Raw genomic sequence first — 25,124 nt, forward strand, 5'->3', positions numbered from 1 at the left:
TTTTGAAAGGGGGACTACGACTATGGTGCGCGAATACTTAGGTATCTTATACCTTTTCCCTAATAAACTAGATACCACTTCTTGATGTGGGTGTGACTAAACAATCCACGATAAACCTTTGCATCTATAATGAAGTAAAACTTCGGGTTTATATACTTTTAATTGCTATATACCTCGTCTCACTTTCTCTAGGAAGATGCTAGATCTAGAAGTTAGGAACTTGATTATAATATTTACGTAAAGAATTCCTCCTAAAAGGACTCCGGGGGTGGATTCGAGGGTTTATAGGGTCCGGACACTTCAAAAAGGAGTGTTACGTCACCTTCGCACTCGGATTTAACAAACTGTCAGGTGAAGATTACCAAAAACCCGTCGCTTTATCTCCCCCCCCCTTCCCACACTTTCCCCGGTTCCTTTTAGGGCAGGCAAGTTTCCCTTAGATTTTGTTTTCATTTAGTTTGACGTGTCTAAATGATTTAATATTGTGAGTGTAAACACGGCCGCGTTTTGTTTAGCTCAGGTGTGCTAAAGTAAAATAGAGTCCTTTGATAGACGATGATGGAAATTTGGCGCGAATTAAGGCCCCCCAAACAAAATGCCCACCATAACCCATTTGAGGGAAAGACAACTGGTGAAAAATAATAACGTGGTATTTTTCGGTATAATTTTTTTTCTCTTTACTATTTAAGTTTAGTCGTTACTCCTAAAGCCTAATATTTGAAAACTACTTTTAACAAGCTTATAAAATGTTTTTATGGGCTTGGGAAGAAAGTTACAGTTAGCACAATCAGGGTTCATACAACCTTTGGAAAACCGACTTCCCGTTTTTGTTTTTTCAAACAAATTACCATGAATTTTCATGGTCTTTTCCATATATATCCGTGTCATTTCCAAATATCAATGTTCTCTGAAGCATACCAACACCGCTGATATATGCAGAAGTGTTCATCGTTTGACTAAATATTATTTGAATTAAAAACTAACTATTAAATATTAACTTCGGTATCTAAGCACGCACTTCACCAGACACGACTTCATCAGGTACCACGACCACTTCAGGTACCGACCCCACATGGGATACTGACCACTTCGGGCACTGACCATCTTCGAAGATCGATCTTTTAAGCACTGGCTCTCGATGGCTCTACCTACTGAGCCACGATACACGATGTTGAACTCTCTTTGAGCTAATTTAGTTGTGAATTTAAACTAACGAGCATAAAAGAATCTCTCCCTACCTACCCGGCCTCGAACCCGGGACCTTCCGGGCGGTAAGCGGAAGAGATAACCACTACACAGCAGATACATATACAATTGCGCTTCGTTTGACTAAATCTTATTTGAATTAAAAACTAACTATAAAAAAATAACTTCAGTATCTGAGCAAGAACTTTCATTAGACACGAGATCACCGGGCACTTCATAGGCACTGGCATTCGATGGCTCTACCAACTGAGCCATGATACACGATGTTAGAACCTCTTTGAGCTAATTTAGTTGTGAATTTATACTAACGAGCTTAAAAGAATTTCGCCGCACCCACTTGGTTTCGAACCTGGGGCCTTCCGCGTATGAAGCGGGTGAGATAACCACTACACAGCAGATACATAAAAAAGTGAACATCGTTTGACTAAATCTTATTTGAATTAAAAACTAACTATAAAAAGTAACTTCGGTATCTGAGCGCGAACCATTAGACACGACTTCACCGGGCACTGACCAATTCAAGTACTGATCCACTGTGGGATACTGACCACTTCGAGTACAGATCCACTGTGGGATACTGACCACTTCGAGTACTGATCCACTGTGGGATACTGACCACTTTGAGTACTGATCCACTGAGGGATACTGACCACTTCGGTCTCTGACCATCTTTGAAGATTGATCTATTTGGTATTGGCATTCAAGGACTCTACCAACTGAGCCACGATACACGATGTTGAACCCTCTTTAATCTAAATTAGTTGTGAATTTAATCTAACAAGCATAAAAGAATTTCTTCGCACCCACGTGGTCTCGAACCCGGGGCCTTCGGTTTGTGAAGCGGGCGAGATAACCACTACACAGCAGATACACATACAAGAGGGCATCGTTTGAATGAATCTTATACGAATTATAAATTATCTATAAAAAAACAACTGTTTCTGAGCACTATCTTCATTATACAAGAGTCCACTGGGTACTAACCATCTTTGCAGATTGATCTTTCAGACACTGACGCTACAAACTACGCAACGATACATGATGTTGAACTATCTTTGAGCTAATTTTGTTGTTAATTTAAACAAACGAACATAAAAGAATTTCTCTTCACCCACGTGGTTTCGAACCCGGGGCCTTCCGTTTGGCAAGCGGGTGAGATAACCACTACACAGCAGATACATATATATGAAGGCATCGTTTGACTAAACCTTATGTGAATTAAAACCTAACTATAAAAAAATAACTTCTGTGTGTGAGCACAATCTTCATTATACAAGACCTCATTTTGTAATGGCCATATTCGAAGATTGATCTTACAGGCACCAGCATTCAATGGCGCTACCAACTGCGCCATGATACACGATGTTGAACCCTATTTGAGCTAATTTAGTTGTCAATTGGCCATATGTCTAATCAGCGCCACTAGCGGATGGTCTGAAAACTACTCCCATAGAGACTAGGTATATTTAAGCGGGTTTGCAGAATTTCCGTCAGATGGCTCGAACGCCGCGCCATCTGACGGAAATTCTGCAAACCCGCTTAAATATACCTAGACTCTATGGGAGTAGTTTTCAGACCATCCGCTAGTGGCGCTGATCAGGAATAAGGCTAATTTGAAATAGAAAGCATAAAAAACTTCGGCCTCCGGATTTGAGGCGGAAGAGACAACCACTACACCATTGACACGTATAGAAGCGCGAACCGTTTGACTAAATTTTATTTGTATTAAAAACTAACTCTAAGAAAAAGAACTGCGGTATCTGAGCACGGACCATATTAGACACGACTTCATTCCGATATGGAAGAAGTTGAGGTACCGACCCCATATGGGATACCGACCTCTTGAGGTACCGACCCCAATTGGGATACCGACCTCATGAGGTACCGACCCCAAACGGGATACCGACCTCTTGAGATACCGACCCTAAACGGGATACCGACCTCTTGAGGTACCGACCCCAAACGGGATACCGACCTCATCAGGTACTGACCCCATACGGGATACCGACCTTTTCAGGTACTGACCCCATATGGGATACTGACCTCTACGACACTGACCAACTTCGAAGATTGATCTTTTAGGTACTGGCATTCAACGGCGCTACCAACTGCGCCACGATACACGATATTGAACCCTCTTTGAGCTAATATAGTTGTGAATTTGAACTAACGAGCATAAAAGAATATCTCCGCACCCACCCGGTCTCGAACCCGGGACCTTCGGGGTGGTAAGCGGAAGAGATAACCATAACACAGCTTCGAATTTTTCCCCATGGAGTAATAACAACGGGAGTGGTTTTTTTAATAGTTGAAACAACCCCTTCAGAGCAAACTTACTCATACTTCAGAAATTACCCTGAATTTTTCTAAAAATTTCTAAATTTCCCTTAGTTTTTTGGCAACTATTTATTTTCTTGAGTTTTTCAGGTTTGTATGAACCCTGACAGTGTCCTGGTGCTAAAAATCGCATGATTCTGGGAGGTTTCAAGGCGCCAAACATCAAAGAAAGATCATTTTAATGGCGGTTTTTAATAGCCCAACTTATTTTACCCCATTTTGTTTTTTATTTTAGAGTTTATCATCAAAATTCAGGCTAAATAAATAAATTTTTAACTACTAAAGACTTTTCATGGGATGTCAGTTTTGGTTACTTTTAATTCAGTTTTGTCCCTATTTTATTAGTTATGATACCTTTCCCCTGTGAAGTGTGCCTAAAAACTTTGAAACAAGATGGTCAAAGCCATATTAACGTCTCACTCACAATCTATATCTATATAAATCAAAGTCCTGACTGACTGACTGACTGATAATCAACGCCCAGCCCAAACCGCTTGCCCTAGAAGGCTGAAAATTTGCAGGAACGTTACTCATAAGTAGTAGGCGCGTACTAAGAAAGATTTTTCCAATCCGCCGCCATCTTAAAAAATGGCGCCCAGAAATGTAAAAACTCTTCTCTATGCAACAAAGTCCGCGCGTTTCAACCAATTTCACAGATATTTGGTACACGGGTTTCCTTTAACCTATAGACGGACTTAATGGTCTTTAGGGTTCGATTTGTTGCCATCTTTTTAAATGGCGGCCAAAAACTAAAAAACCCTTCTTTATGGAATAATGTCCGCGTGAAAAGTAATAAAAATGTCCCGACGGGCTGACGGGCAAAACCGAGTGCCTTCGCTCCTAGGGTGCTACAAAAATATTAGTCATCAGTAAAATCTACCCATTCTTTGTATCATTTTGATGGAAGTTCTTATTACACGCGAGCGACGCCGCGGGTAACAGCTAGTCCAGGGCTCCCACAGAAATTTCTTAAAATAATAGTGAAAAAAGAGACCTTTCACGGTAAAAATAGGGTAAAATAAGGACCAAATTCTTGGAAATAGGAACCAAATAGAGACCAATTCAAAATCAAAATTAGATCTTTATTTGTACGGAAGTATCACAAAAAAAGTTGGGAAACCAAAATAAACCTCTCCGAGCCAAGACGAATTTACTTTCTAAACACAGTTCCACCAAACAATGAGAAAAACCGGAAACACATAGTTCAAATTGGCGAGATATTGCCAAGGTCATTTGTAAAGGTTATGGCGTTTAATAATTCCCTGTGGATCGGAGTGAGAATAGTTTTACTGTTGCAAAAAATTTTAGACGGAATATTAAAAACGGGAATTTTTGAAAATAGGGTGGTTTAGAGACCAAATGGCGATTTTAGGGTGGTTTAGAGACCTACCCAAAAAGTAGAGACTTTTAGGTATTTTAGAGACCAGATGGGAGCCCTGCTAGTCAGAAATATAAACAAACATTTCTTAGCTTAATTTTCTTTATTATCATTAAATTCAAATACATTTTTTTTTTTGAGATGAGGAATTTAAAGAGCAAAGCTAAATTACGTGGTATCCATTTCATTATTTTGTAAATTCTTAGTTTTATACAATTTCATGTGATTATCAGCGCCACCACTAACAATGTAATTAGAATCACCCCAATCACAACAAAGAATTCTATCATCATGACCTGACATGTCATAAAGCGGAGCTCTAGGGCTAAATATTAAAAAGAAAATTGTAAAAATGAATAAATTATTATAATTTAAGTTTAAAATTAATTAAAAAATAAAAATACCTTCTGGTGTCCCATAATTTGAAAACCTTATCGTAAGAGCCAGAAACAAAATGATTTTCTTGTGTAGGAGACCATTTTACGCAAGAAACCCAAGCATTATGGGAGGTAAATGAAGATTTGACGACATTTCCCTCTGAAATTAAATTTACATAAATTATTAATAACTTTTTAATTAAAATAAAGTATGTTTTAGAACTGATTTATTAATTTATTACCCTTTGTTCTGGGGTCCCATAAACGAACGTGTCTATCAGCTGAAGCTGTAATAATATTCCTGGAGAGTTCAGAATATGAAACATCAAAGATAGACTTGGATCCATTCTAAATAAAATAATTAAAAATATGAATAAATTATTAAAAAAAATGAATTAATTATTAAAAAAAATGAATAAATTATTAAAAATATGAATAAATTATTAAAAAATATGAATAAATTATTAAAAAATATGAATAAATTATTAAAAAATATGAATAAATTATTAAAATATATGAATATATTATTAAAAAATATGAATAAATTATTAAAAAATATGAATAAATTATTAAAAAATATGAATAAATTATTAAAAAATATGAATAAATTATTAATTGCTAATTAAATTTTATTACCAGTTGAGATTTAAGACCAGCTAATTCAAGATCCCATAATCTGACAGTATGATCTAAGGAAACAGATAAAATTTCATTTGTATCTGTCCATTGAACACCGCTAACTGCTTCAGTGTGTCCAGTTAAAGTAACAATGCAATTCTAAAAAAAAAAAAAAATTTAATTAAACCAATTAGTGGATTTAAAATAAAAACAATAATTAATTCAATTTAATTTACCCTGTATTTAGTTTTGCCATTATCAGATTTAAATTTTTTTCTTTGCATTTGTTCTGGTTCATCTGCACTAGAGGTATCATTATCATCATCAACAACTAAAGGATCAAAATAATTAATTAATTAATGATTAACAACTTGATTAAAATAATAATTAGCTTATTTAAAATGGGATTACTTGAAGACCAAAGTTTAATAGTTCTATCATAAGAACCAGTTACAAACTAAACAAGATTAAAATGAATAAAATTAGAATGTCTTGATTTAATGAGTCTTTAACCAATAATTTTTAATTACTTTTCCTTGGTAAGGTGCACAATCAACACAATCAACGCTTCTTGTATGTCCTTTACAAACAGAAACCCCTTCAATAGCATTTGAAACGTGATTCCATTGCCACAACATAGCAGTTTCATCATGTGATGTGCTTATAAAGGAGCATAATGGGTCACCAATTGTCACCCATGTTACTGATTTAACTGGCGCAATATGGCTAGGGATGGTCATTTTATGTTCTCCTTTGTTACTCCAAAGATGGAGTGTGTTATCGTAACATCCTGATAATATCCATTTATCACATGATTTTACAGCACTAACCCAATCATCGTGTAATAGACTATCTTCCGGTGTTGGGGCTGGGTATCTTTCCAGAAATTCAATTTCAATAACATTTTCCTAAAAATTAATCATTTTAATTAAATTAATTAACATTTTTAAGGTTAAACATACAGTGTTTATTTCCTTTTCTTCTAAATGCTGTTGCAATGAAAGACAAAGCAATTCAGTAGCAACTATAAAATCAAATTCAACAGCTTGCCAATCTTCGTGAGTGCCTAATGTTTAGTACAATAATTAAAAATATTAATTAAATTAGTTAAACATGACCAGAAACATTACAACATACTTTCTAAAATGGAATTAGCTAATAGATTTAACTCTTTTTTAGTAGAAGTCCCAGGAATTGAGAAGGGACTATCTGGAATTGAATATCTGTAAAAGAAAATGGGAAAAATTAATTAGAAAAAGGCAGTAAATTAATTAGATTTTACAGAACGTTAATTGCTATTATGCACAGCAAAAGCATTAGCTTAGGGCAAGGCTAAAAGCAACCAAGGCTTAGCAAAAATTAGGTTTCTTTCCGTAATAGCTTTATTTATTTCTTCTAAAAAATTTATAATTTTCGAATATAACTGGATTTAAAACTAAAATTTACTTACTTTTCATTTTTAGTGAATAAACTAATTTGAATTTGCGGTGAAATGCTGATTGGCGTGGTATTAGCGACTGCCATCGTGCATGCTTTATTCGTCTTTAAGCAGTCGACGTTCAACCATCCCACGTGATATTTTTCGGCCAATTACAAAGGCGCAATGCACCGCTTTGACTTATGGGATGGAAAGTACGGGAAAAAGTCTCAAAGGCGAAGAGAGAGAGTTCCGAATTAGTTGCATCTTTTTGATGTAAGCCTGGTAAATAACGTTCCGAACTCTTTAGATGATTTTTGCGTGTTAAAACGTATCTAGTTAAATTGACATTAAGCCTAGGCAGTGTGCATTAACGCGCGCGAAGTAGAGCATCACGCCTTTATAGGTAAAAACTTAACCCTGAGAAGCTAGGAGGAATCGCGAAAGGCCAAGGCTTACCGTTTTCTGAGGAGGGACTCCGAGGGAGTGCTTGTGAAAAGCCAAGAAAGAACGTGCGAAGTCCGCCAACAAAATTTCACAATGGCGATTTCGAACTTGTCATACTAAAAAAAACCGTCGGTTTTGGTGATCGTCTTCTATATACATTTGTAGTGAAATTTTAACCCCGGTTCAAGGGGTCAATCATGGCCTCTCTTTCTCTGAAAGGAAGTAGCAAACTAAAGAAGAAACATCTTCGTGTAAAACATCAAAAGGCCAAAGTATTCCGAGCAAATGAGCCTTTGCTATCAGTCTTCATGTGGGGTGTCAACCACACGGTAAGTTTACAATTTTCTCATTATATCTGTCGTAAAAATATATTTTGAATATTAAATTTCGGTTGACAACTTAGAATGACATTTTAAACCTAATTTTTAAGTTGCTTATACATGTCATTCATTAGCTATTACAAAGATTAAGTCACCATGAAGGTCAAATGTTTGTAGGGGTGTTAAGTTGTAGTATCTTGTCAGAAACAATGATTAGATTGTTTAAAATCTGAATACACTTCTGTCGGCGTAAAGTCAAAAGGGTTAACTCAGATATTATGGCACTTGAAACAGATAAACATATATAGTGGGAAAACATACATCTTGTCAAAGGTCAGAAATGATAGGTCTTTTTGATGATGGAATTAGTCTTTTTATTAATCTGTATCCCAGATTTAACAAAGCAGTCAAATGTTTGCTCAATGATAATGAAAACAAAATTTCATTTTTTATTATTGAAATATTTGGGTAGTATATTAGAAACATTTTAGGTAGGGTAGTATCTTATCTCTGTAATTTTTAAGCAACTACATTTTTGTGACAATACCATTTCCTTTAGCTAGAAACTTCCTTAGTTGGGTACAACTACGCAATTTTATTTTATTTTTTTTCCAGAAGTTTAGGGTGCAATAGAATTGTTGTTTGATGCATTTTTGGGTTGTTAGTAACACAGCATTGTCATTCTATATTTTTAGAATTTCATTATTTTATCTATAGAAAATTCGAATTATATAAAATCATTTCCTTATATTCTATTCCCCCTATCTAATCATTTAATGTTTCGACAGTTAGATGTAGTTGAAAGTCATAATCTAAATTAGTTTGGTATAATAAAATCAGAACTTATCCTGATCCTGTAAAGTGTAGCCTTATTACATAAGTTTATATATAAAAAAATATACTAATTCAGACATTCATTAGTTGAATCATAAACAGTCTAAAAACATTTTAGACTCTTTTAAAAATGAAAAAAAAAAATGTGCCACCTACTTGTTCAACCTTGTAATTTATGTGGATATGAGTTTAAAGAGCAATGATTGTTTATAATTATTTCAAACTGTCAACAACTTTCATAGAGAAAAACAAACAAACTTTATTTTAAACTTCATTTAGTTACTTTACAACAAGCTTATTACTATTATTATTGGTTCATGGATGACAGGGTTCCCAGAGTACCTGGAAATCCTGGAAAACCTGGTAAAGTCAGGGAATTTGAAAGAAGGTGTAAAAAGTCAGGGAATTTGGAAAAAGGTGTAGAAAGTCAGGGAATTTGAAAAAACGGTGTAGAAAGTCGGGGAATTTGAAAAAAGGTGTAAAACGTCAGGGAATTTGGTATTTGGTAAAAGGTGTAGAAAGTCAGGGAATTTGGTAAAAGGTGTAGAAAGTCAGGGAATTTGGTAAAAGGTGTAGAAAGTCAGGGAATTTGGTAAAAGGTGTAAGAAGTCAGGGAATTTGAAAAAAGGTGTAGAAAGTCAGGGAATTTGAAAAAGGTGTAGAAAGTCAGGGAATTTGTAAAAAGGTGTAGAAAGTCAGGGAATTTGAAAAAGGTGTAGAAAGTCGGGGAATTTGTAAAAAGGTGTAGAAAGTCAGGGAATTTGGAAAAAGGTGTAGAAAGTCAGGGAATTTGGAAAAAGGTATAGAAAGTCAGGGAGCTTGGAAAAAGGTGTAGAAAGTCAGGGAGCTTGGAAACAGGTGTAGAAAGTCAGGGAATTTGGAAAAAGGTGTAGAAAGTCAGGGAATTTGGAAAAAGGTGTAGAAAGTCAGAGAATTTGGAAAAAGGTGTAGAAAGTCAGGGAATTTGAAAAAGGTGTAGAAAGTCAGGGAATTTGTAAAAAGGTGTAGAAAGTCAGGGAATTTGAAAAAGGTGTAGAAAGTCGGGGAATTTGTAAAAAGGTGTAGAAAGTCAGGGAATTTGGAAAAAGGTGTAGAAAGTCAGGGAATTTGGAAAAAGGTATAGAAAGTCAGGGAGCTTGGAAAAAGGTGTAGAAAGTCAGGGAGCTTGGAAACAGGTGTAGAAAGTCAGGGAATTTGGAAAAAGGTGTAGAAAGTCAGGGAATTTGGAAAAAGGTGTAGAAAGTCAGAGAATTTGGAAAAAGGTGTAGAAAGTCAGGGAATTTGGAAAAAGGTGTAGAAAGTCAGGGAATTTGGAAAAAGGTGTAGAAAGTCAGGGAATTTGGAAAAAGGTGTAGAAAGTCAGGGAATTTGGAAAAAGGTGTAGAAAGTCAGGGAATTTGGAAAAAGGTGTAGAAAGTCAGGGAATTTGGAAAAAGGTGTAGAAAGTCAGGGAATTTCCGTTGCATACTGACTTGAAAATGTATAGTCACGGCCAACTAGGCACACCAGCTCAAATACGGGACAATTTTAATGTTCTATAGGCCTACATTAACTTTTTCCTGATAGTTCCTAATAAAGTTTTTTAACTACTAAATAGTAGTTTCAATTAAAAACTTAATAAAATTAGCACAATTGTAAGTACAAAGCTGATGATAAATTATAAATAAGGCATTTTAAAAGGCTGCATTCTTACTTTTCTGTTAGTGTAAGTTTGAAAATTGGTCAGGGAAATTGGCTTCAAATGGTCAGGGAAAACCTGGAAACAGGAGAAGTCAGGGAATTTTGAAATGAAAAATCTGTGGCAACCCTGAATGAAGTTTTTACTGTTGAGAGATCATTTTAGTCCCCGGAAATTAGGGCACATCGATTGATGGGTTGCTAGAAACAGAAAACAGAGTTTATAAAAACATAAACGGAAATTTAAAAGTTATTTTTCAGTCTGTGTGTCATAAAAAAAATGTGCTTTCTCTCTGTAGCTTTTGTTAGGGATTATTGTTTTTAACGGCATTTAAGTCAATTTAGGGTGGTAGTTATTTATGATGGTAAAAGAAGAAAGAAAGAAAGAAAAAAATGCATGTATAGGAACCGCTTTGATTTATAAACCTCCCCTGTCCAAAATAGCCGCGATAACACAATGGTAGCTCAAACACCGGGGATTCTGTCCTCGCCGCCGCTTTGGCCCCCGTCTACGCTGGTGGCTTCCTGTTTCAAAGTTACGTGACAAACTGCCCGAATTTTTACACATTTTTCCAGTCCAATTTTAGAGGCCTACCTTCCAGTGAACCCAGTTTGTTGTCTGGGTTGCTAAACTATAGCTTAAAAGGTTAGATTGTTAAGAAGTTCAACTAAAATACTGGACTGGAAGTTTTAAAAATTATGTAGAATGGTCAAGGAAAATTCTGGAAACATTAAAAATTATGTAGAATGGTCAAGGAAAATACTGGAAACATTAAAAATTATGTAGAATGGTCAAGGAAAATACTGGAAACGTTAAAAATTATGTAGAATGGTCAAGGAAAATACTGGAAACGTTAAATTTTATGTAGAATGGTCAAGGAACATACTGGAAATATTAAAGATTATGTAGAATGGACAAGGAAAATACTGGAAGCGTTAAAATTTATGTAGAATGGTCAAGGAAAATACTGGAAACGTTAAAATTTGTGTAGAATGATCAAGGAAAATACTAGAAATGTTAAAATTTATGTAGAATGGTCAAGGAAAAACTTTGAATATCAAAAATGTATTCGATACGATCAGGAAAAATATGAGGGGCCGGTCACTTAGTTTAATCGTTGTACACGGCTGTACCTTTAACTGTACTAAATTGATTTCCGGTAATCTTTAAAAGCCCTGCCCTTGAAACAGTGCTAAAATGATTACACATAATCGGGGTACAGGGTCTTTGACAGTGATTAGCCCCTCGGAAAAATACTTGACACGTTAAACTGGGACCAAAATTAATTATTCACAGAAAAGACTGGAAATGTTCAGTAGAATAAAAATGGTCCGAGAAAAGTTTGGGAATATTAAAAATTAGTCTAAAATTGATGGTCTATGGTATGTACTTCTAATTCCTCAAAACTGGTATCAGTTTAATTCGTGATATTATAGATTTATAGCTATTTAAAACGCCCAAAATCCTCCACAGTAATTTTGTCAAAGAGCCATTTAAATCCCACCTTCCCTTCTTCAGCTTGTATTACCACATGCCACAGCGCATCCATGGTTACTGTCCATTCATTACGCAAGCAATTAGATCGTTTTGACTGTCCTCAAAACGGGTTTCAAAATACTTTCGACGCTCGCCATCACCTTGGTTTTTATTTTTAAATTTTTTTACTTTTTGCGTGCGTCTCTATACCTTTCTAGAATTGCATAATTAAAGGGGTTGGTTAGTTAGTACCATCGAAGACAGGTACACCATTCGACAGTATTACATAGACTGACCCTACTTTTGAGTGCATAGTATTAACAGGGATAGATATAGTTTTAGAAGTAGGAATGGAGAACGGTTAGTATTAACTTCAGTCCTACTCATAGCCCAGTATAGAGCCCCTCCCTCCAACACGTAACGATAAGTTTAAATTATCTTATTGGCTGCTCACTTAAACTATGTTTTGATGACGTTGCTGACGGGGACGGCGCAAAATACGTTATTCCTTTTTACCTCTGTCGCTATGACCCGCCTCTTCTTTCATACCCATACGTCCCTTGGAAGGGGTCCAGCAGGACTTTGACGCGCGCCCTGACTACTCTGTTCTCCATTCCTACTTCTAAAATTAAAGCTATCCCTGGTATTAACTAGAAATAAACTTTCTAGTGTTATAGTACAGCTTTTCTTCTGTCGAATGATACTAGGGTAATGGAGGTGATTTTACACTTGATCAACTTTTGGTTATATAAACCAACATATAATGACAAATGGGATGCCCCACGGCGTAATTAGAGGCGGAGGCCAACTGTTAGCGATATAGATAGAAGAGAACGTCATCTTGTTCTGGGTCCATCGCTATAATTTCCTTCGTGACCGCAGTTCTTTTTGCACAGCGTGGAAAAGATGAGGCGGATGAATAAATAATGATAAACCTCATAGAGGTGAAAGTAGTAATTGCAAACTGTCACGCGGGAAAGGCCAATTGTCGCTTCAGCGATTTTCCAGCTCAAACTTTCTCCCCGCTGTTTAGTGTTTCTCCGCTCAGATGTATTATTTCTCGATAAACGCGAGATGGGGGACGGAGGGATAGGGAGAGAGAGAGGGTTACATTACGGACGACGGTGTCCTCCAAACCAACGCTTTCCTCTTGGTTCCGGACGCGTGGATACCCGAAACTAGCTCGAAACGGGAGCAACCGACCATAAGCATTTTCCAGAGATTCATCCTCGCACGCTCTTATGAGTCTAGGGATCCTTAGAGGCTGAAGGATGAAAATATGCTCTAAACTTCTCCCTCTCTCTCGCTTTTGGTCGGAGTTTTTTCTTCTTTATACTAACCCGTTTTTTTAATAGGCCGATTAAGTTTCATCTTTTATGACTGGGTCTAAATCTAATTAACTTTTTTTTTGGCTTGGTCTTTAATATTAATTTACCTGGTTTTTTTGTCGTCGTTCGTCGCACCGACTAAAGTAGATGTAAAGTAGTTCAGTTTGAATCAGTACTTCACTAACTTGCCCCACCAAAAGTCTGACAACACAGGAGAGAAATTTTCTCTAGCTCCTTTAGTTATAACTATCTTGATTTTTCCAAGAAAACCTACCTAGACTTTTTTTGTAGAAAAACACTTTTAAGTTTGAATATAAAAGCTTTAAATATATTTGAGGAAAGTTGCACACCAATACATCTCCCTAAAAAACTTTATTCTATGCAAATTTAATGTTGTTTTCGTATTGTACCAATTTTGAAAGCTTCTTCATAATTAATATTTGAAACGTTGTGCCTGGAAATGCAGTAACGCACGCAAGATCTTTCGCGCACTTAAAAGAGATAAGAAACGAAAATTTGGTCGATTTAGGCCAGCTAGGTAATTTTGTCCTTGGTCTAATCGCTTTTCGTATTAGTCAAATTCTTAATGTCCACCCAAGGTCTTTGTCCCTTCCCACACGATGGTCTTTACTACCGAGGAGTTGAACACTCGTCTGTAAATCTCTTAAATTCCCCAGGGAAAATTTACGTAGGGTACCCAAATTTTGTCAATATCCAACCCCCTTAGGTAATTATTTGGTTAATGGCTTTTGGTTGGCGTAGGAGTGCGACCTCATCGTCCCGAGTCAAAAGCCATACGGTATAATTGTCGCGTGGATACAGTAATTTCCACCCCATTGATGATGACAATATTGCGAACTCCGAATACGTTGCGACTTTTGTTAATTAACTCTAAACATTAGAATGAATTCCTCTTTTTTTTCTGGTTCAAAACGAGTTTACATAATTAAATTCTGGCGTATGTATGTATGTATTCTTTGTCCGTTATCGAGTCGGGTTGATGACGTATTGGTTATTTATAACGATGTTATTCATTCTCGAGAGATCGAACACTAATATAACAGTTTATTATTTGCCCCATAAAAGTAATATTAAATATTTTCAAAGTATATTAAACCGAAATAAGTGCGTCCCATTATGGTGAATGAAATAATGGTGAAGTTTTTCGGAATATAGAGAGCTTTCAGTTGGAGGAGGAGTTGAGTCTTGTGACATAATTTTCGCTGCCATATTGGTGGGTTTAAAGCAGGAATGAAGCTGAGACCACCCAATATGGCTACCAGAACAGGAGTAAGACTTGGGAGGGTGTGACGTACTACTAACCCATCTGAAAGCTCTCTATTCTGAGTTCTGAGGGAATTCCACAAAATTATATGAAGGGCAAGTAACCGACGTACCGAATTCTCTGACTATGTGTAAATATTATGAAAGATTATTAGAGCCATAAAAGCTACACTGCAAAAGAAATAAGCGCTGTAATAAACTTGTTTTTCTGTTACTACGACCCACCGACATGGTGTTAATTAAATTGAGTACTTGTAAGGGGTGGGTCTTCTTTATGAATATAAGCTTATCATTACTTGTCAATCAATAAAAGATCGTTTTATTTATTAATCAATTCTCAACCCTTTCAGATAAACGAACTGTCTCATGTCAATATACCTGTGATGCTTATGCCTGATGATTTCAAGTCTTTTCGAAAGATTAAAATAGATAACCATCATTTCAATAAGTACGCAAAATTTTTAATCAGTTTTGCACTCAAAATTTCTTTAGCAGCTCAAAGAGTATAGTAGTAATTTTAAATTAAAATTAATTTTACTTCTTGTTGGTTTTTATTAAAAGAGAAAATCTGCCGAGTCATTTTAAAGTGAAAGAATATTGCCCATTGGTCTTTAAGAATTTAAGGGAGAGGTTTGGAGTCGATGATAATGATTACGTTGTACGTAAATTTGTTAACTTTGAAAGCAAAACGCGACAATTCACCTAAAAACTTTAAAAAACACGCATTTCTTTCAATATCTCTGTATAGAACTCTCTAACGAAATCACAGCCTGTGTCTTTTCATTCTTCCGGCCGTAGCGGTGCTAGGTTCTTTCTGTCTTATGACAAACTTTTCATCATGAAAACTTTGCTCAGTGAAGAAGTTGAACAACTACACATTCTCATGAAACAATATCATCCTGTAAAACCAATTCTTTTCTTCTCAATCTTTTATATAGCAGTATATTCCCTTTAGTAACGATACATTATTTTATTCAAGTATGTTGTGGAGCGACACGGTAAAACTCTTTTGCCTCAATATTTGGGAATGTATAGGCTAACTGTAGAAGGAGCTGAAACATATATAGTAGTCATGAGAAATATTTTCAGCAGTCATTTAACGGTTCACAAGAAATACGATCTGAAAGTGTGTACCGTTTCATACCTATTTCGTTCATATATTTTTATATAGGGAATTATTTTAATAAAAATCGTGTATGGATTTTGTAGGGCTCGACAGTTGATAGGGAAGCTAGTGAAAAAGAAAGAGTAATTAATTGATTTGATTTAATTTTTCGAACATTCTAGAAAGGGCTTTATTTAAACGTGTGTATAATTTTTAGGAGAAAGATCTGCCTACTTTGAAAGACAACGATTTTGTTAGGGATGGTTATAAAGTTTATATAGGTGCCGATGACAAAGATAAGCTGATGGAAATGTTAAACGCCGATGTCGCTGTGAGTTAATCTTCAAAGGCAATGAAATCCGTCGTTCGTTCGTTCGTTCATCCCTGATTGTATTTGTTTTGACACAGTTCCTTACAAAAATGAACCTGATGGATTACTCGTTGTGTATGGGTGTCCATGATTGCGCTCGAGCTGAACAAGAGGCCATAGAACAAGAGAGAGAGGCGATGGAAGCCATGGAAGGTAGTGGCGGTGAAGGGGGTCCTGGTTTAGGTGGTCCCACCGATGAAGACGAAGACTCTGCTGGAAGTGGAGGCATTGGAGCTGGACCGACTCCTCCTGATTCTCCAGCTGCCTTGGGTGCCGGTGGAACAAGGGATAGCCTTACGAATGGAATTATAACCACATCTAGGGATATTTACACTATCCATAGTAGGCCAGGTAAGTGCATGAAGTTAATTAATCTATTACATACTTAATTGAACTTAATCTTCGATGGCGATTCTATTCCCCATCTATTAGACGCGCCCAATAAAGAGGTGTACTTTATCGCTTTGGTGGATGTACTCACCCATTATGGAGTCAAAAAACGAACGGCTCAAGCTGCCAAAACAGTCAAACACGGAGCAGCGGCTGATATATCTACAGTTCATCCAGAGCAGTACGCTAAACGTCTGATAGATTTCATCACTAAAGCTTTTGAAATTCAATAAATATATCACGTTTCTCTCGAGGGGGGGGGGGGCTAAAGAAAGGATAAAGACTTGATAAAAGGTAAACAAACAAACAAACATACAAAAATTGGAAGCGTTTAAAACCTAAAAACAACAAAAAAAAATACAAAATGCACAACACCTACCAAATTGAAAACAAAATTATGATAATAACAATTAACAACAAAAAAGCGTAAAAGAACAACACACATTATATATTCTTCTTTATCTTCTATTTAAAAAAAAAAGAAAATTATATATATAATACCAACATAAAAAGAATCAAATATTGATGGAGGAAAGAAAAAAAATTTACCGTAATATTTACAATCACCTTTTTCTCGCTATCCAAGAAAGTAAGTATTTCTCATTGGTCATCGTTCTTTATTCCCCTTGTATCTTCCTTACAAAAAATATATATTAAAATACGGCACATTGTTGAGATGATATATACCTTAAGAAAATTATAGATTAAATATATATAGCGACAGTTAATTGTCTTTGGGGAAAAAAAAAGAATAATTATCTCAGATTTTATAAGTAGTTTAATTTTTTCTTATTTTTTAAATGTTAATAAGTGGGCGAAACTTCGTATGATAGATGTTGTATTTTGGAAAAGAAAGAAGAAGAAAAATGAAAATTGATTTCTATACGTTTTTAGTTAATGAAAGTAAAAAAATTTTAATTCTAGATGTTTTGGTATATATTATATATCATATATTTCTCTATTAAGTATTTGGATAATTAGTTATCTATTTATTCGCGCCGTACGTCTTATGCGCTAGACTTAGTGAATAATAAAAATAAATATATATATGGGGTGTTTTTGTATCAAGCTCAGTTTTTATTTTTTCTTTTTTGACTTGGGCCTTTTTATTTTATTTTCTAGTGTGTTAATTAATTAGTAACCAATTAGGAAATTCATGGAGTTAATTAGATATGGGGGAACGATAAGGGAGTGTTAATAATTTAGCCTTAGTTTGCTTTCAACATTATTTGAAGTTTTTAAGTCAATTCCGATACAAGCCGTATGTAATAACTATCTTCCAACAACCAAACAACCAACCAAATCTGGTATGGGTATATATTTATATATACCCATCATTATTCAATCAACTCTGGTCTTAGAGAGTTAATTATTATAATAATTAATACTTAGTTCATTTCTTCGAAATATTTCAGTGTAAATAATCATTTATTTTCAACAACAACAATAAGATTTCAAAAACAAATTTGCCATTTTATAATATAAGCCTAAATGTCAAAACAAACAAGTTGAAACAACCCAGTGATAAAATTATGAAGATTTGAATTAATACACGCGCTGGATTCGAAAACGTTTTAATTATAATTTAATTATAATTTAATTATAATTTAATTAAAATTTCTTAAACACATTCCATAGGCCCCCATTAATTTTGAAAAAATAACTATTCAGGTTACATAACATTATGCCTTGAGAGAACGGCCTTTTTCTAAATATAAAAGGAAAAATATTAAAAAAAGAATAAACAACAATCTTATTACAAAATAATAGGCATTGAGTTAGTCTTAAAAACGAGGACTACTGCGCCATCCGCCATTTGTTTAGTGTCGTCTGCTAAATCAAGACACGTGCGTGATCGAGTGGGCTGTGAGAATTCAACCAATCCCTTTAGAGGTACGTGGTAGACGCGATTAAAGCAATGGCGGCGCAGTAGTCCTCGTTTTTGGACTAATTAAATGCTAATTATTTTGTAAAAAGAGATAATTTATTATAATTTTAATATTTTTCCTTTTATATTTAGAAAAAGGCCGTTCTTTTAAGGTATATATTGTTATGTTATCTCAATTTTTCCTTTAAAGAATTTAGTCTTAACAAACACCAAAAGTGAAGGGTGCAAAAAAATTATATATCTAGGATATGCAAGAATAATATAGGAAAGGTAAATAAACAAATTAAAATATATATAACGTTTGTCGCGTGTGTAATCATAGATGGTATCTAATCTTTGTACCTTTTATGGAAGGAAACGATCAAGAACTTAAAAATTAATATTTCTACCAAACCCTTTTTAGTATAATAATAATAATAATAATAATAATAATTAAGCGTGAAACCTCAAACCAGTATAGTTAATTAATATTTACTCGATCGTGTTTAGCATGCATCTTCAGAAATAAAACGTAGATTAAAGGGGAGAGAAATATCGTAATATTTCGCTGTTATATTCACCCTAAGATAACATAAAACAATCCATAACTTCTTATATTTGCAGCCAAAGATTAAATTTTCATTTTTTTTTTCGTCAAATCCTCGTGAAAATGTAATTTACCTTCAGAGCTTAATTTTTTTTAAAGAGACAGTGAGTAGGAATAAATTTTAATTAAATTGTCATCACAAGAGGGTGTAAAATCAAAAACTAAATTAAGATCAACAAAATTATTTTAATTGTTACACCCTTCGTACACTTTTATCCTAATTTTCACGTTACGTTATTTTTGTGTTTTCGCGAGATTTGTACTTGTTTCTCAATTTGCCCTCAGTATTTCTAATTTCATTTGGTGGGGTGATGTGCCAGCAGTATTTTGTGATTGTATAATAAAAATTAACGAAGAAACAAACAAACAAACAAAAAAAGAGATAGCGAAGCATATTGTCATGTAATTATTTCTCACCGATTTTCTCATTCATAATATTATTGTGTTTAGCTTTTGTATATATCATGTTTCGTTCCTCTTTGAAAATGATGTTGTTATACGTTAGCCAAGTTTTAAAGAAAGAAAGAAAAATTGTATAACTATATATATAAAAATTAAATTGGCTCGCCTAGAAAAAAAACACAGTCTACTCGGTAATGTTTTTACGTTAACGAACTTTTATTTTTTTCTATACATACATCAACTTCTAAAAGTTACATTACAAAAAAGTATATAAATTAATTAATTAATTAATATTTTATGAAAGAGTAGCCGTCTTGAACATCAGGAGTTTTGTGAGTTCCATCGCAAAATGGTGGATTTTTCGTTTGCTTGCAATTGCAAAACCAGTATGGTCTTGTTTCTTCAGCAACAAATGGCATGGGTCTTAAACTAATCCTTAGTTCTTGTTTTTTGTGTGTGTTATCGCAAAAAGGCTGTAACGATAAAATTAGACCAATTTTTAGGTCTAATAATTGATCTTTCCCTACTAATAATTGCAAAACAAATAGAAGTTTGAACCTACTTGAGATTTACTATGACCACACGAACACCAGTAATATCTTTTGCCTTTTTTGCAGTCATATTTGAAAGGTTTTTTGCTATAAGCCATTCCTTTTTTTGTAGTATGATAGATGGAATATATCTCCCTTTCTTTAGGAGGTTTCATTTCAGGATATTCTACCGGGGATTCATTATTTAAACTTTGGGAATCGGATGAGGATGGTGATGAAGAAGAAACTGATGATGAACTTGAAGAAAATCTTATACCGGCATTGCCAAGGCTTAACAACAACTAATGGAAATAATGAATTTTAAGGTGATGGAACAGTAATTGAATTGAAATTATAATATTTTACGTTATTTTGAAGAGAAAGTTGTTGAAAAGTGCAAATTTTTGAGCCCAAACCAAGTATATTTCGGTTAAGTTTTGCTCCACTCGTGCAGTAGACAGACGCCATGATGGATTACGAAAGTTGCAAATTTTCAACGGCAGATGGCGCTAAAACCTCGTGCGAAAATTCAAATGTTTGACATTTAGGGCCGTAACCAAGGTAACCACGTGCTTGTTTGTTTATACGGTCTTTTAACAGATTGCGAAATCGCCTTGATTCCACCACTTATATCGAGTGGCTATTATAAAACGCAGTTTAAATCTTATGTTTCGTTCAAAGTTTTCTATTTATCAAAATCACCGTGATGAAAGCGGAGAAATTGAAAGTATTTACAACTTGGTTCCAAAGGCTCCAGAGGTATTAATTAAACCTAAAAGGTAAAATAGGCATATATTTAAACGAAAGCTTAGCAATTAGGTCTAATAAAGGCCTTTTTGCCTTCAGATATTCCTCGGTTTATAGCGAAAAAGTTAGGGACGAGGTTAAAAGATGTAAATCAGCTCATAGGACTTTCGGTTTTTCTAAAACCCCTCTTAGTCCACCTAATGAATTTTTGAAGAAAAATTCTTTAAGATATTCATTACCAAGCTCAGGTAACCTTAAAGATAATCTCAAAATTAATCGTGGCTTAAATGGCGATTTATTTAAAATAAAAATTAAATTTTAAGCAACAAAATCGCGCCGATTTTGTCATTTGGAAACACGTAGACCATCATTACCACCCAATAAACAACGACCGGGGACTTGTGGCGCCCAGAGGAATTTTGTCTACGAAAATGCTCACAAAACAATTTCAAATTCCTCTAAAAGTAATAGTGTAAATAATTTTAACCATTCTCCATCTTCACGGGAATATTTGGGAAACATCCCAAAATACAAAAACAAAAAGGTAGGCGTATATATTTAGATTTTAAAATGAGGAATTTTATTCGCAAGTACCAAAACGAGAGAGTATTTTATTACGGTGTAGGACTATGGTACTGTACCCAAATACATTTACCAGTTCGTGGAAGAGATGAAAAAGAAGAGAGAGGAGGAAGAAAACAAAGAAAATTTGGACAAATTATCGTTGAGAAAACTGACGGAAGAGGAAAGAAATAATTTACTTCAAGTAAGTGAATAAATTTCAATATGGTTTACTTCATTTTTTAAACCAGGGGTGGCAGCGGGAATTATGATGAATTTGAATTTATTTTCAATTCACTCAAGAATATTGTAATCCAGGGCTAGGGATAAGAATAGGGACTTGGCAATTCGGGCTTAACTCCGCCCCTAGAGCCATTATGGTATGTTTTTTTTAACAGAATGAAAGCTATATAAGCTCCTCCTCCTGGTATATTTTTAGCACTAGTGAAAGGTAGTCTGGCGTTGCATGCAGATGTAGTACTTCCAAGTCCCTATAGGGAGCTAACAGTTCTGACCCTGAAACGTGACAAACGTCACACCCTTCTATCTCTTACTGGAGTTTCATCCCCCCCAACGGTTCGAAACAGTATTCTACGCTCAAAAATGCCAACCAGAGGGGGGCTGCGTGACGTCAGACTATCTCTTCCCCATAGCCAGCTGTTAGCTCCCTATAGAGTAATTTCGGTAGAGAGGGGGAGTGAACTGTGTATCCCCAACGTTGTAAGAGAGAATACTATTCGCTTTCGGAAGGCGGAATATCACTAAGGTATGAGATAGAGGGTTTTGGGAAAAGCTGCAGCTAGGCAATTTCGCTGCAATATTCCTGTGTAAATTTTATAAATTATTGACAAGTCAAATATTTGTTCGTCACCGAGTCACATTTCCTGGTTGAAATCATTTTAAAGGATTAGTTCCATATTCTCGACACATTTTTTATCGTTTTAGCGGATAAGATAGTGACGTCAAGTAACTTTTAACATTTCGACCTAAGTAGAGGTATTTATATTTTCTCAGTCCCTGGAGACTATCCCTTTGAAAAGGCCTTAACTTGCGAAAGATTTAGCTTGCTTATCGATCCCCCGTCGAGTTTAGTTTGTTCGCACGTCGCCCCTAGGCCGCTATATTTACTTTAGTGGTAAAATTTCAAATTATATTATATCGTAGATTTATAGGCGATTCTATTCTATTAGTAGCAAATGGTAGCAAAGAGGTCCGATTTTTAAGGTTACTTTTCTAGCCTCGCTTTAAAATACAGGGTGTTTAAATTAAATGACTGCTTTTAGGGGTCAATCAATGTTAGGGAGCCCTTCCTAACTATAAATGTTGCAGACCCCCATGTTCTTTGACGCATATTATACGCAGTTTGACCGTAAGAGCGCATCCTCTAATTTAAGGCTGATTTATTAGAAACACCCTGTATACATGAACCCAAAAGCCATAAATGTCGTCTATCAGAAGTCTAAATGCTAACAAAGAGGGTATAAAGAAGAGGAGTTGAAGCTAGCATCTTTGGCAAGGCAGTTTGGGAGTTTTCCCTTTTATTTTAGTTTTTATTTATTTGTTATATTATTCTCCTAATATCCTATAAACCAATAAGAGGGCGGAGAAAGATGCGCGCGCACAACAGAAGCTTACTGGAAAACTTTCAAAGCGAAAACACTTCCACTCCTCCCCGTTATATCCTCTTTGATGCTAATGAAAAGTACAAACGCTTTTTGTAAGAAAGGTTTTTTAAATGACCGCAAAATGTAAGTGAGAAAAAAGTTTCTTGTTTATGAGTAACTTCGCAAAGAAATTTCATCATCCTTTAAAGCGGTTTGGGCTGGGTCTTGATTATAATCAATTAGTCAGTCAATCCAGGACTAATACTAATTGATTTCTATCGTTTCAAATTGAAAAAAAAGGGTTTGAAACACAATTTGGGAAACCTTCAATGCCAATATCTCAACTTATCGGTGATAATCGATACGCCTTCGAAACGTAACAGAAAAATGTATTTGGAATCGCAAATTAATCAACTAGAGAGAGACATTAATATGCTCGAAAGACATCAAAATATAATGATTATGAATATGGATCGTTAAACTAACAAGAAAATCGTTTTCAAATATTTTATTCCATTTTTTTATCCCACGCATTTTAAAAATTAAAAATGAAAAAATATCGTTATTATTCTGTCCTCGTAGTTCGAGAATTGAATAAAAAAAATAATAAGAAATTAGAATTAGAAAAGTCTTTCATCTCTTTGACAAAAACTTAAAGAGTAAATTGATAATGACTTTTCAAATATTCCAAATAATTTGCATACCGAAATACTTAATCTCTATAAAAATTCAAAACTAGAAATTATGCAAATTTCGAAAATCAAAGCATATTTTTTTTCGAAATAATTTCAACCCTGCCTATATATGGGTATTAGCAGGGATAGATAGACTTTTTTAAGACTTAAAAAAGTCTATCTATCCCTGGTATTAGAAAAGTATAATTAGTACAAAAAAATGTCATTTGAACCTAATTTGAATATATTTATTTATTTAAATTTGAAACACGAATTGCAATGAATATATACTTAACATTTTTAATGTGCTCATTAAACGTCACGCTTAAACACGACACACACGAGACGAGAAACGCCATTAACTTTATTTTGTTTCAAAACTTTAAATACAAATATAAGCCTTAATAGTGTCAGATGATCTCGAGATAATTGCGAGAAATCGGGATGAAAGCCAATTTTCGCGGGCCATCAAAACATCATTCTAAATTTGTCTTTTGTTCTTGTTAAATGGTGTACGGGTGTGAAATGGCTCATCATATTTTAAATAAAAACCTCGTTGCCATTTTTAAATCATTCAGTGTCGACGTATAGTTCAACTTTTTGAGATGCTGGGCGGATAAAAACTATACTAGAAATCGTTTTTATTAAATATTGTAAATCATCAGCGGATATTTGCGTCACTGACAAAGCACCCCATCCTGTCCCCCCTCTTTTAATTTCCTCTCAGTTGAACTCGAAATACTCCCATAAAAAGGTATAGTTGATTAGAGTATCAGACCTGAATTTATTAAATTTTTATTAAGAATATCTAGGCCTAGCTTTTATTGTAAGAACGATGTGAAAGAAGACCTGACCCTGAAATCAGACTTTCAATATTAATATTATTTTTGACATTGAATTTATTCATGTTTAAGAGGCGACCTTACACAGTTGCTCGCCCGTTAATAAGGTTGTTAAATATTTAGAGAAGTTCCAAAAATCCCCTCGATATTTGGAATAAATTATTTATTATGCATCGGTTTTGTGTTTCCCGAAATTCCCTTTTAAATTTTTGAATTTATTTTTGGAAGTTTCGCTTTGTCCTGTTGTTTTGAAGTAAACAAACATTCCCCCTAACCTGAAAAGTTTTCTATTGAAAGTTCAACTTAAATTGTATTTGCTTTGTCATTGTTATATCATCAGCGCTGTTATTTCAAAACTAACAATGTATTGTTGTTTTTTTAAATAATATAATGATTTATTCATTATTCTCTGTTCTTCTCTACATGTTGAATAATAAACGAAAATATAATTGATATGAGCGAGTTGAACTGGTAGTTAAAATTCTAGCCATAAATTATCTGATTTTTGTTTATTATATTGTTGTTTGCTTAAACTATAATAAACAAATATATAAAATAAACAAAAACCGTTCTAAATTTTTAAATGTCTAACAAGTAACAACACTGTCACTGTTTAGAGAGGGGTTACGTTTTTTTAAAAAAACCCTCTTAAGTCGATATCTTGAATTCAGTGAACTAATAAAACTAATTTAATTTTTTTTTTCGATTTTACAGTGAAAAGGAAA

General features: G+C 34.5%; 3 protein-coding genes across 3 annotated transcripts; 1 reads left to right on the top strand and 2 right to left on the bottom strand.

Annotated features, from left to right (window-relative positions):
* Positions 1–5,005: 5,005 nt before the first annotated feature.
* Positions 5,006–7,499, bottom strand: LOC149661507 (ribosome biogenesis protein WDR12 homolog). Its single transcript, XM_089843006.1, has 10 exons — positions 7,367–7,499; positions 7,054–7,139; positions 6,879–6,982; positions 6,447–6,824; positions 6,328–6,373; positions 6,153–6,247; positions 5,935–6,075; positions 5,541–5,646; positions 5,326–5,458; positions 5,006–5,246 (listed from the first exon to the last, which is right to left on the bottom strand). The coding sequence occupies exons 1-10, from the start codon at positions 7,438–7,440 to the stop codon at positions 5,090–5,092; spliced, it is 1,320 nt and encodes a 439-aa protein (XP_089699132.1). The 5' UTR covers positions 7,441–7,499; the 3' UTR covers positions 5,006–5,089.
* A 475-nt stretch (positions 7,500–7,974) lies between these two features.
* Positions 7,975–19,619, top strand: PIP4K (phosphatidylinositol 5-phosphate 4-kinase). The gene is made up of 9 exons (XM_089843007.1): positions 7,975–8,109; positions 15,051–15,148; positions 15,262–15,358; positions 15,449–15,601; positions 15,680–15,826; positions 15,910–15,948; positions 16,023–16,136; positions 16,214–16,526; positions 16,608–19,619. The coding sequence occupies exons 1-9, from the start codon at positions 7,978–7,980 to the stop codon at positions 16,796–16,798; spliced, it is 1,284 nt and encodes a 427-aa protein (XP_089699133.1). The 5' UTR covers positions 7,975–7,977; the 3' UTR covers positions 16,799–19,619.
* A 14-nt stretch (positions 19,620–19,633) lies between these two features.
* LOC149661509 (uncharacterized) lies at positions 19,634–20,484 on the bottom strand. Its single transcript, XM_089843028.1, has 3 exons — positions 20,338–20,484; positions 20,004–20,273; positions 19,634–19,914 (listed from the first exon to the last, which is right to left on the bottom strand). Exons 1-3 carry the CDS (start codon positions 20,437–20,439, stop codon positions 19,729–19,731), a joined length of 558 nt encoding a protein of 185 aa, XP_089699154.1. The 5' UTR covers positions 20,440–20,484; the 3' UTR covers positions 19,634–19,728.
* Positions 20,485–25,124: the final 4,640 nt, after the last annotated feature.

The sequence above is a fragment of the Phalangium opilio genome, unplaced genomic scaffold (assembly GCF_054372755.1).
Source record: "Phalangium opilio isolate 3A_F unplaced genomic scaffold, DU_Popi_V2 ptg000070l_1, whole genome shotgun sequence".
In the NCBI taxonomy this organism is placed as follows: Eukaryota; Metazoa; Arthropoda; class Arachnida; order Opiliones; family Phalangiidae; genus Phalangium; species Phalangium opilio.